The 11,859-nt window shown below is 42.5% G+C and overlaps 2 protein-coding genes across 2 annotated transcripts; one reads left to right on the top strand and one right to left on the bottom strand.

Annotated features, from left to right (window-relative positions):
* Nucleotides 1–4,055: 4,055 nt before the first annotated feature.
* On the bottom strand, nt 4,056–5,835 carry LOC122015376 (E3 ubiquitin-protein ligase ATL31-like). Its single transcript, XM_042572235.1, has one exon. It carries the CDS (start codon nt 5,473–5,475, stop codon nt 4,231–4,233), a length of 1,245 nt encoding a protein of 414 aa, XP_042428169.1. The 5' UTR covers nt 5,476–5,835; the 3' UTR covers nt 4,056–4,230.
* Nucleotides 5,836–6,481: 646 nt separating this feature from the next.
* LOC122015377 (transcription factor bHLH96-like) lies at nt 6,482–8,389 on the top strand. The gene is made up of 3 exons (XM_042572237.1): nt 6,482–7,373; nt 7,633–8,034; nt 8,107–8,389. Exons 1-3 carry the CDS (start codon nt 6,942–6,944, stop codon nt 8,209–8,211), a joined length of 939 nt encoding a protein of 312 aa, XP_042428171.1. The 5' UTR covers nt 6,482–6,941; the 3' UTR covers nt 8,212–8,389.
* Nucleotides 8,390–11,859: the final 3,470 nt, after the last annotated feature.

Here is an 11,859-nt window from a genome sequence, read left to right as displayed (position 1 = left end):
ATGAGTCCACAACAGAAACATAATTACACAGCGAAAAATATAAAAAAACATATAAAAAACCATTCAAATATAAAATGAATAAATAGCATGTCAGCACGGCTTAACTTGATAAGTACCATAAACAAGATAAAGAACCAACCACGGTCAAAATTCAAACACAGAATGCATATTACACAACCAAGTTCGAAAAACAAAGTGTAAACAAATTCAATACAAAATAACATGGAAAACTCTCAGAGTGACGTGGGACTAGCGAGCAGGATCTCCAAGCAACTCTATATATCATCTATCTACTACCTGAGGAAAAAAAAAGAATACAACAGGGTAGTGAGTCCAAAAGAAATCTAGCGGATAATAGAATATAGTTCATAGACTAAGTGTAAGGAGATTCAAAATAGATATACAGTCTCTAAGGAAAATACTCGGCATGTAAAGATATCACATGAATGCATTTAATATTTATCAACCTACTCAACTATAAATGATACCATAAATAGTGTCAAGAAACGTTCATCATGAGTATTGGTTAGCCTAAGCATGTGTCAGTATAAATAACAACAATATATCATCATATGTGAAAGCATTGATCCATTACCAGAAAATATAAATGACCAAGACACCTAGCTATATAGTTATGAAGTGCGAGAGAACACTCTACTATGGATACTCGTGGATAGTCTGAAATGTCAAAGTCTCTGTCTACGGGAGAACGCTCTACTACGAATACCTGTGGACAAACAGGATGTAGTTATCTAGCTACAGGCTGTGGGAGAACATTCTATAACCGATACCCATAGGAAGCATAGGGTATAGTAACCCAAAACGATAGTGTAGCAAACATTTCACTGTCACAATCAATAAGCATATCTCAGTCACTGTCTACTCTCTACCACAAATGGGAGGCATGGTCGACAGAAAATAAATAGTGCAATGTTACATAGATAGTAACCAACCACATGGAGTATATGAACTCTATGCAACGATATCCGATCACATCTAGCATGATAAACTATCATCAACACACGCCACTCACCTGTGTACTACTAACAAAATATGCATGGCAATATTGATAAGCATCCTATTATACACACCACACACATGTACAATGCGTTATATATACATAACAAATCATATGCATCTTCCTATGGTACACACCATATATATGCATGCACTACATGATATACATCACATAACATAGTATCTTCTTATTATACACACCATATACGTGTGCACACTGCATGATATGAATAGCTACATGTCAATCATCCTACCATACACACCACACATGTCTACAACTACAAGATATTTAAATAAAATGAGACTGCATGGATACAAACTGATCAACTCAAAGATCAAACAAACAAGTATCAAACTCAGGAAAAAAATACAAATAGAGTCAAGGTAAATACAGTTATCAATCAAAATAATAAGTTATGTACTAAGGTCAATCAACTATAGAGGTCAATGAAGAAATATCCGCCTTATGTGTAAGTCGTGTTGAATGTCTTCCAATCAAAACTCCTACCTTGAATCAGAAGCCTACAACAAATAATGCAATCAAAACCTACATCTACCGTAGATCGGATAGCAAAGACCTAAATCTTAAATCGATTAGGAACATTGTTTAACTCAACCTAATGATTCAATTAACCCGAATCAATCTCAACTACATTCGAACCATCAACGGTGTTAATAGAATGACTAATCCCTTCCAACAATCACTAATCAAAATCATCTTTACATTCTATGATAAATTCCCATAAGAAACTTAATGAACATAGCTTAGGGAGTAAGATTTGTTACCCACGGCTTTTTCTCCAGCAATGATTCATTGTGGTGACAACCAGCGGTTCGGCTCCAAAGGTTTGATCATCCACCAATTGCCGCCTTTTGGTCAAAAAGGAAAGACCAGCAGCCGCAGAAGTGGAGCTGGCTGATGGTTGGTAGTGAAGTGGGTTGTCGACAGATGAGTCCGACAACTAGTGACGATGAACCAGCTTTGATGGTCGTGGATAGCCACCCACGTCTGACCATAGGGCTGCAGTGGTCGGAGCAAAGGAGAGGCGGCATGGATGGAAGTTAGAGCTCAAGGGTGGTCGGGGCAGTGTCGATGTTGGCCCACGGGCATCGCACACTCGGGAAGAGGGTGGGCGTGACATTGATAGCTCACGATTGGAGGTATGCAGCGACGCTGATTGTGTCGAGGGCAGGGGCACTCTACATCGATTGCACAGCGTTGGATGGAGAATGTCTGGTGGTCGACGTAGAAGTGAGAAGCTGAGGCAGAGGACCCAACGACTAGGGAGCGGAGAGGGAGAAGCGATGGCTGGTGTCAACAAGGAGACACAAAGATGGGAGGTAGTGATAGATCGAGGAGGAAAAGAGAGGGATTACGGAGAAAGAATTGGGTTCCGGCCGAAATTAGGTTAGGAAAAGAAATTATAACCTTTAATTTATAATCCAAACATTTCCTCATATAGCTAAACTAGGTTTTCCTTCTATCCTGCTTACCCCCCATAAAATATAAAAAGATTTTTTTTTAAATCTAGAAAAATTTCTAAAAATTCTTAGAGAAATCTATAAGGTTATTCTTTGATAAATCCTTATTTTATTTAATTATTGTATCTTACACTATGAATGTGTAACCTCGCCTGATGCAATGTCTATGCATCTGTAGATGAAAACCTCATTTTATAGTTTTTCTTTTGTGCACGAATCTCAATGTATTTTTAAAAAAGGACGGATCATTTTGCACACTTTTCAAAAATGGACCCACTACTTTTGTGATTTGAAGAGTAGAAGTTTTCTTTATGAAGAATGCATAGAAAATATTCCTTTGTTTCTCTGAAACTGTTATACAAAATACCAAAAGAGAATATTAAGTCGTTGGGTTGATAGGTTGTTGATATGCTTTACTAGCGGTCGACGAGCTGTCTTTGTAGTCTGATGGGCAATTGTTTGCAAGCACGATCATGTCGGAAAAAGGATGGATTTCACTCTTAAGAACTCGGCCTATGCTCGACCTTTATACTTGTGTGTGTCAAGTATGCCCGATCGAACTTTCGGTCCAATCGGCTAGAGCACTGGCGGAGACACCTGACTCAGCTCTACATGGGACTAATATAGCTTAAGGTTTCATCAACTCTGAGAGACTCAGGATCCGATCGAACTATCGATTTGATCGACTAAATCAATTGACCAAGACAGGTGACCCTACTAACCTCAATTGTTGACCTCTTCTTGACTCTGACCGTCACGTTAGTCGACTTTTTTTAACTTCGACTCCAATCCGAGGCACACTTTATTTGACGTATCAAAGTGCATTAGTTTAATTACGGCGACTATTCATTTTCTTACTAAGGAATAGAAAAGGATGATCAAATCCAACAAAACTTGCCTACCTTGAAGCCTCAGCCATGCCATTTGTCTCTCACCCCCTACTTAATTTGCAAGGTCAACCCTATTCTTCATTGATTGCAACCTCACAAACCTTGTTTGTATCACATCACATGACTCTCACACCAACAATATACTTCACCTTCTGAACAAACAAAGACAGAAGGCAACAAAAAATGGACCTTTTATATCCATTCTAGAATGGGGGTTGGGGACTTCTACATAGATTTTATTCACACAATTGTGTGGGCTTTAAAATCCACTCAAAAGGAATAAAATGAAGGGACAAAATTAAATGAACCAAATTGGAATGTTCCCAGAATCATCAAGTTATCATATGCCATTCATTTGCAATTAATGATTCCTTCAGACAGCTATTAAAGGTTGTCGATAAGCATGCAAAGGTTTAATGATGATAAATTTAATTAAATTCTTTTTCTTTTTTTTTTCTTTAAATTTTTTTATGACTATGTATATGTAATAGCTGTTTGTTTTATTCTTAAAGGAAGAAGCGTCTTCAATTAACCAAATTTAGATGAACTAACAAAAACAGAAATGCTCCGAACGTGTCGAGTCTACAAATCCTTTTCTTTTTCTGTCTTTTCTTTTTCTGTTTTTTCTTTTTCTTTTCTTATGCGCTCGCACTTCACTTTAAAAAGGAAGGGAAAAAAAAATACAATTTAAGCTATTTTTATTACTTTTATGTACATATTTCTGATATGGTCACGAGAGACAGCGTACACGCCGTTTAATTATCCATCTAAGAAATTCACCAAGTAAATTACGAAAATGGAAAAAAAAATGGTAAAGAATAACACGCAGAAGGTTACTCAATTAGGTCGGTCTTGGCGACTTTGGGCGGCGGCGGCCGACGGGCGACTGTATGTCCCCGGCGGTGGCGGTTGAGGCGAAGGCGTCACTGGCTCCCGGGCCTTCCGATAGCGCTCTCGGATAAGCTGCCGTTCCCTTGCCAGAAACGTCAATTTCCCCCTTCCTCACTGAGCCAGAGCCCGATCCCGAGCCCTCGCCCTCCCCTCTCTTACCTGTCGCCCACGCCGGAATCTTGATCGACAGATTCCGGAGAAGGAACGACGGCCAGCGCCCCGATCTACCGAGCTGGATGCTCCTTTCCGGTTTGCCGCGGCCGCGGCGACCTGATCGGGAGCTGCCTTCGTTGGGGGTCGGGAACGAGATGCAACTGGCGGATCGGGAGAACTTCCGGGAGGCGAGAATCTCTTTCCTTATATGTTCGGGGAGCCGAAGGGTGTATCGGTCAGCGTTCTCTGCCGGTCGAATCATCGAGTGCCCGGTTGAGTGAGACCGTGGGAAACTCGCCGGCCGACGCCCGGATCGCGACCGGGCGGCCCGGCGCTGGCTCCCGATCTGCGCCAGTTCCATGGCCGCCTCCTTCCTTTCCTCCTCCTCCTCCTCCTCCTCCTCCACCGCCGGATCGACGGCGATCGCTACGTGATCTGGCGCTGGGGCTACAGGGGCTTCCTGGGCGACCGCTGGCGGCGCACCGGGATCCGCGGAGGCGTCGGTCGCTTGCTCGGTGAGGTTCGCGCGGCAGACGGGGCAGGTGACGTGGGCGGCGAGCCAGGCGCCGATGCAATCGGGGTGGAAGACGTGGTTGCAGTGGGGGAGGAGGCGGAGCTCCTCGTCGTCCTCAAACTCGCAAAGACAAACCGCGCACTCCAGCGCGCCCTTCCCCACCTTCAGCCCCTTCACCTCCGAGTACACCATGGTGGGGAACGTCTCGATCACGTCCGGGCTCAGACCCTGCTGCTGCCGCCGTGACCGCGCCGCCGCTCCGCGGCGGCGGAAGCTGAGGCTCTCTTCGTCGCCGCCGCACGAGCGGAGGTAGATGGAGAAGAAACCGAGCATGAAGAAGGCGCTGATCATGGCGACGATGATGATGGCCATAGTCGGACTGAACCTGCCATTGTTGTAGTATCCAGGGCGGTCTTCCGATTGCGGTGGGGACTGAGCGGAGGCGCACCGGGGGGTGAGGAGGAGGAGGAAAAGGACGGCTGCGATGGGCTGCCGATCCATGGGACGACGGGTGCGCTCTGCGTCCATGAAGGAAGCCGTTGGGCGATTTGGACAAGGATTGTGTCAGTGGAGGAGGCGGTTATTATAACGAAGCGGTGCAGCGAACGAAGGCCACGAAGGCGGAAGGAAGAAGGAAAGGCAGGCGGCGGCCGAGTCTCGGCGGACAGCTTTGACCGCCACTGCCGTTTTCCTCCCCAACGAAAGCAACTTCTACAAGTGTCTCACCCCAAATCTACCTCCCGAGCACTTCGAGAATGGCTGGACCCTTGAAGCGTTTTCGTGTACGAATTCGACAGGTTGCAATAAAATGAATGCGACGGCACGTGGATTTACCGTGAGGAGCACGTGCTAGGTCCCCTCGAATCTGATTCCCTCACGAACAACCGTCCGTCGCGTTCACATTTTAATTAATTGCGAAATCGCAGGATCTAAATGGGAGAGGATCTCCAAAGTTGCCTTCCCTTTTTAGACCCAACTGTACTGGTCGACCGCGTTCGACTTTACTCTTCGATCAAACGACTTGGTTTGAAATGTTCTCCGTCGTTCCAAGTAAACAAATCCCTGGTATCTAAATTCAAAACTCGTTGACTTTCCTCCTAACCAATCTAAAAGATCTCAGGTTAAACATAGATTTCAAGAGTGACGGCTGCCAGTGCGTGTGTGGCTACCGATGGTTAGGGGGTGAGGTAATTGACTTTGAAAACTAAATTAAATTGCGTTTTAATAACAAACAAGTTTGAATTCAATGCTATCTGTCGAAATCAAGTTGGATCAGCGAATGAAGCAGATTGCCTGAGTCATAAAATAATATTCAAACGAAGTAGTTGAACTATGGGCCCATGGTGTTTCAATACCTAGCCATTTTCTACTCAAATAGGTTTGTCGTGTGCATGCTGAAACTCTGTAGATCGAAGCCCACTTCATAGGTCGTGTGCATGATGAACTAATACGTGATCCCCTTCATGGAAGAAAGCCTGTATCATTTATTAACTGCGGAGACTTCCTCTTTTATTAGTTATATCTTCCATGTTCTCATGCCATCGCTCAAACTGATGATTGAGCATATGACAGAGGGAGAGAGCTCCGTCAGTGCCATCATCAAAATGAGTGAGATCGTGGCCTACTCCTTAGACTACACTCAAAACCATGCTCTGCACTTTGCCCTGCCTTCCAAGTGTGATAGACAAATCAAAGAGAAGCATCTCTCTTCCATGGCTTGCCTCTTTTAACTCTTTCACTACGTCCCAAGCCATTAACACAGCAAGCACGCCCAATCTTGCGCAAGTGACCAGTCGACCACCTTGTTATTTGTTTCTACCCTTTTCCCTACCTCGCCTAACGTGACGACCTTGTTTTGTTCTCTGTCACTGAGGCCTTTAAAGCCTACTACTTCACCAGTTGCTACTTCCCTTGCTTCCATGGAGGAAAGTTTCTTTTGGTTTTTCTGTGTGTTAGGCTTGAGTCCTCTTTCTTAGTGCTCTACCTGCAGAGCCATGGCACTGGAAGCTGTAGTCTTCCCGCAAGACCTCTTCGGCTGCACCATGAGGGAGTTGTTCGACACCGGAGGGGAGTTCTGGGGCTATGGGGAAGAAGAAGATGATAACGATCTAGAAGGCGATGCAAGTGGCCATGCTGCTGGGGAAGTCGTCAGGGGACAAAATGGGGCTTTGGGCACCTCTTGCTCCACCACGGTGCAAAATGTCGATAATTCCTCGTCGCCGGAGGCTGCCGATGAGGCCTTCGACGTCAGGTCGAGGCCGGCAGAAAGTCGGAGAAAGAGGCAGCGGTGGAGGAGTCAGAAGAACCAGGAGGAGGTGGAAATTCAAAGGATGACTCACATTGCGGTGGAGCGCAATAGGAGGAAGCAGATGAATGAGTACCTTGCCGTGCTCAGGTCACTCATGCCGGACTCGTACGTGCAGAAGGTTTGCTTCCACCTCTTCTCTTTCTGCTTAATTTCACTGCAAATGCAGATTAAAGATTTCACTTCCCATGTTGTAAGTAGTTTGAGTTCCTTGGTCTCTAACATGGGAAAGATTCTTACTGTCATCCATCAGTAGACAAAACAAGATGGTGACATATTGCTCTTGATTTATTAGCCATCAAGGCTAAAGATCTTGCCCATTCATGCTGTCTCTGAACAGAATTAATTGACAGTTAGCGTGTTGAATTCTCAATGGACAGAGTGATCAAGCATCCATAATTGGAGGGGCAATAAACTTCGTCAAGGAGCTCGAAAAGCTAGTTCAGACTCTGGAAGCCCGCAAAAGAATCAAGCAACGAGCTGATCCTGCTCCCTTTGCTGAGCTCTTCACCTTCTCCCGATACTCATCCAGCTCTTCTCAAAGGGCAAAGTTGGCCGCCGATGAGATAACTAGTGAGACTAAGAAGGCAGAGAATATGGCACCTGCGACTGACATAGAGGTCTCCATGGTCGACAGCCATTGCAACCTCAAGGTCCTCTCACCGCGGCGACCGAAGCTGCTGCTGAAGTTGGTGGTAGGATTGCAGAACCTCCACCTGAGCACCCTCCACCTCAATGTCACCACCATTGATGACATAGTCTTCTATTCCTTTAGCCTAAAGGTACAGTTAGGCCTACTGGCCTGTTTGACCACTACTGTTATCGTGCAGTTAATGGACTTGTGAATTCTACAGGTGGAAGAAGAATGCCAATTGGCTTCAGTGGATAAGATTGCAACAGCAGTCCATCAACTAATTGGAAAGATTCAAGAGGAGGCTGCCTTCGACTGCACCATGTAACTGTGTTTTGAAGACAACATCTTTACTCTAGTAGTTTAGCTCCAAATTATTGTTCAGGGTTCCTGTTTCGCTGAACTGGTCTTTGTGCAAATTTGTAGCTATTTAGCCTATGGTTTATCCAGAACATCAAGGAAGATCTATCGAATTGTCAAAAATGTTTTTTTTTTTTGAATAAATATGAAAACTGAACCTGAATGTGCTCGATCCAAGGGAAGCTTGGCTAGCTTTCCATCAACTGCTGCTGTACCTGATGTAAGAGCTCACTAACGATAAGAGGTAAAAGACAAAAAATGAATAGTGTGCAAGTCCAAGGAGGAAGCAATTTGATCACTTTGCAAAAAAGCTACCATGTATCTTGTTGGGATTATCTCAGGGTGCTGACAAGAATGGACAGGGTGGCCAGTGGTGTTGGGATACCATGAGCTTTAAAAGTAGACATGAAAGGATAACATTCTGAGCTATAGGTGTTTTAGAACTTCTTATCTGCATATCATTGGTCCACATCTCGGGAAGAGGGTCTCTGTCTGGTCTTCAAATCCAAGGATTTAAAGGTGAAAAGCTTTGTGATCGGCCCCTCTCCGTGGTCTGGCAGCGAGCAGGAAGTCTTGCTAACAGGATCCCACACTACTGTTCCAGAAATGGCAGAGGAGATGAGTAGATTATTAGTGGCCCCTAACTCAGAACCTCACATCGTTGTGCCACGCTTTAATCCATCATTCTATCGGCTAATGGACCAATAATTGATATATTATATTGTATGTTTGATGATATTCTTTCTTGCAGAGTGGAGAAAAGGATTCCCTCAGTAGCAGTGAACCTGTCTGTAAGCCAAGTAATTTGAGCTGTCCTACACATTGGTATCTTTCATGGCACTGAGTCTATATAAACAAGCTGAGTGCTATAGTCATCTAAAAGTGTGAAATTTTGGATAATTGTAGCAAGTTCCAACTTAATCCAAATAACAAATGCGATAAAGGTCTTTCTACTTCATATTATTACTGTCCTTCGGTAGAAACAGAAAAGTACTACTCTTTTCCTTGCAATTTAAATATTATACTAGATGTAAAACTTCTCCATCCACTGATGTTTCTAAACTGGTGCAGAGATTTAAGGGACTTTGTCCATAAGCTACCATTATGGAAGTATAGATAATTCTGAGAGCCATTCTTGAAGGATTTAATAAGGCATGTATAATATAGATAATAATATAATATAGGAAGAAGACTTGGCTATAATTAGCATTTCGAGATATCAATTTTGAACTTTCAGGACATTAAAAGTCTTGAATCAGAGAATATTATGTTCAGCTCAGTATGCTGGCAGTTCAAAAGGAATCTCTCACAGGGTGGTTCAGTAAAAACCCCAAATCTGATTTATACAATTGAATCTCCAAGATCAGATCAAAAGAATATTGAATATACATATGGGAGAATCACAATCTGAATATTTTGAGATGATATTTGGAAGGACATGGTCTTGCTTGCAGTTGGAAAATGCAATGTTACTTCTGTAAAAGCAAGTACCTACCTTTAAATTGATGACTGAGAAACAAATAGCTGTGCAGCTGAATTTGGGGCTAATATTCTATTTGTTGTTATTTGCTATATTATATACAGTTAAACATACAAATAAGTATACCACTCTCTCAAGAGAAAAAAATACACGACATTGCTCATTTGAAGGATGAGGATGAGCGCTAAAGAGAGCTATATTTGCAACAATTGCTTCTGAAGATGCTGAAAACAGTCATTCTATACTCGCAGCATCTTAGTCATGTTCATTTCTAGCCTATTCATCACCAAAAGGAAAAGATTTCTCAATAATTCTAAATTCCTAAGTGGACATTACATTAGTTAACATCTCAGTGGTGCAGTTACATGCTAGATTAGAGATAATACGGGCACTCCAACAACACATTCACATGACATGGTCCCCTCACATGGTACAAAACAATAAGCCTGACGAGTATGTGTGGAGTCTTCTGTCTCCATCTTTTACTTCTAAGGAGATAAAGTGGTGCAGGAAGCCAACTACATTAAGTGGTGACAAAGTGAAAACCGATTACAGATATTGACAGTATTGAGCACGTCAAAAAGAAATATGACACAAATTAGTCGAGTGTTATTTTCTATATCGCGGATGTGGTAATACATCTATCAAGCTGTATTTGCATGCAAACTTGGCTAAGATCCTGTTCACAATTCACCCTCGCTCTCTTGTTTAGCAAATGGATAGTATCTGAACGTGAAAGTGATATTTGAACTATTAGGACCGGACTTAATGTTTAGGACCTCAATACTTACAGAAGAGTAAAAAAATGAAGGATATGGATCTAGCTTCAAAGCTATTTTCACTAAAGTTTTTATATTGGCATGATCGAGATCAAATTCCTCTTTTTTTCCTTTAATACATACAGTACAAGTATCATTCTGTTGTATACAGAAATCTGAAGGAATTTGCCTCCAGATAAAAACAGTAAGATAGAGGTGTAATCCAGACCAAGAAACATTCTCTTAAAATTTATGACTATAGACAACAAATTAAAGTCTACATATCAGCAGTTCCTTGTTGAAAAAAAAAGTTAACCAATGAGACAAAAGAGGTGGTAAATGTAAGATAAGAAAGGCAGCAACTGGACAAGAACAAGCGAAGCAGTTGGGCAATTGCATCAAGTTTCCAGACGTATGTATGCACCCACCCATTAAAAAGCAAAAAGAACTAGGAGCAGGGAAAGGACTATATTCTCTGTGGAAAGACATTTGGGTTATAAATAGCGTTCTGTTCTGCCTGTTCTTGTACCTTCAAGATTGTCTACTTTGCCAAAGGTAGGATACGAATTCAAACCTAATGCCACTGTTCTTTCTTGTCAACGTCCATGGACGAATTCTGTGGGCATCGGGGCGAGAGGGCATGCGTCTCCAGCTAGCCCAATGCAAGGCCGGCCCATAACTATTGGATCGGTGGTCCTATCGATTCATTGACCCGGATTTTTTCATAGACCGGAGCAATTTCTTTCGGAACCCACATCCCTACCCAATTTCTTTGTTGGCATAGCAACTAGCAAGGAAAGCGGACGGGTGCAAAAGTGGGTGTCGGTGAGTAAGTGAGAATCCAGATTTAGAGAGTATTTATTTATTTTAAAAAGTCACCCTTAATTTTTATAATATCAAAGGATTTTCCTATTTTGCAATAAAATCTTAACCAATTGGATAGCATTTGCACAATGATTAATTGAATTTGAAAATAAAAAATCCAAGGAAAATTTATTTTTACCCCCTTAAGATTTACCTGTTCTCTCAACAAGTCTTCTGGATTTATCTCTTATTTTCCCAAGATATCCCAAGAGTTTTAATATCTTGAATCCTACTTGCTTACTGAAATAAGCAATAACTAAGATGAATATTCTGCAGTGCCATTCTTAACACCAGCAGCCTGATCTAGTTGTTACTGCATCTTGGAATTTCTCAAATGATTTGCATATTTGTAAGAAGATTCACTTTGACACTCAAATGTTTTGCTAATTTGGTTGTGCTCATGGAGATGTTGCTGAAGCCTTTTGATTTCAAGCCTAATAATCTTCAGGAGACATGAATCCAATGCTAAATTTCCCTGTCTGTTTGTGTTTAGAATTGTTTGTTGATCTTATTT

The sequence above is a fragment of the Zingiber officinale genome, chromosome 8B (genome assembly GCF_018446385.1).
Source record: "Zingiber officinale cultivar Zhangliang chromosome 8B, Zo_v1.1, whole genome shotgun sequence".
Taxonomy (NCBI): Eukaryota; Viridiplantae; Streptophyta; class Magnoliopsida; order Zingiberales; family Zingiberaceae; genus Zingiber; species Zingiber officinale.
The sequence above is the reverse complement of the archived record's forward strand: the minus strand, read 5'-3'. Positions and strand labels throughout refer to the sequence as shown.

Excerpts from the sequence above, each read along its gene's own strand:
- LOC122015376 (XM_042572235.1), bottom strand. The coding sequence starts at position 5,475 with ATGGACGCAGAGCGCACCCGTCGTCCCATGGATCGGCAGCCCATCGCA.
- LOC122015377 (XM_042572237.1), top strand. The coding sequence starts at position 6,942 with ATGGCACTGGAAGCTGTAGTCTTCCCGCAAGACCTCTTCGGCTGCACC. Across the intron at positions 7,374-7,632 it reads CGGACTCGTACGTGCAGAAG|AGTGATCAAGCATCCATAAT; the intron begins GTTTGCTTCCAC and ends CTCAATGGACAG. Across the intron at positions 8,035-8,106 it reads TCTATTCCTTTAGCCTAAAG|GTGGAAGAAGAATGCCAATT; the intron begins GTACAGTTAGGC and ends TGAATTCTACAG.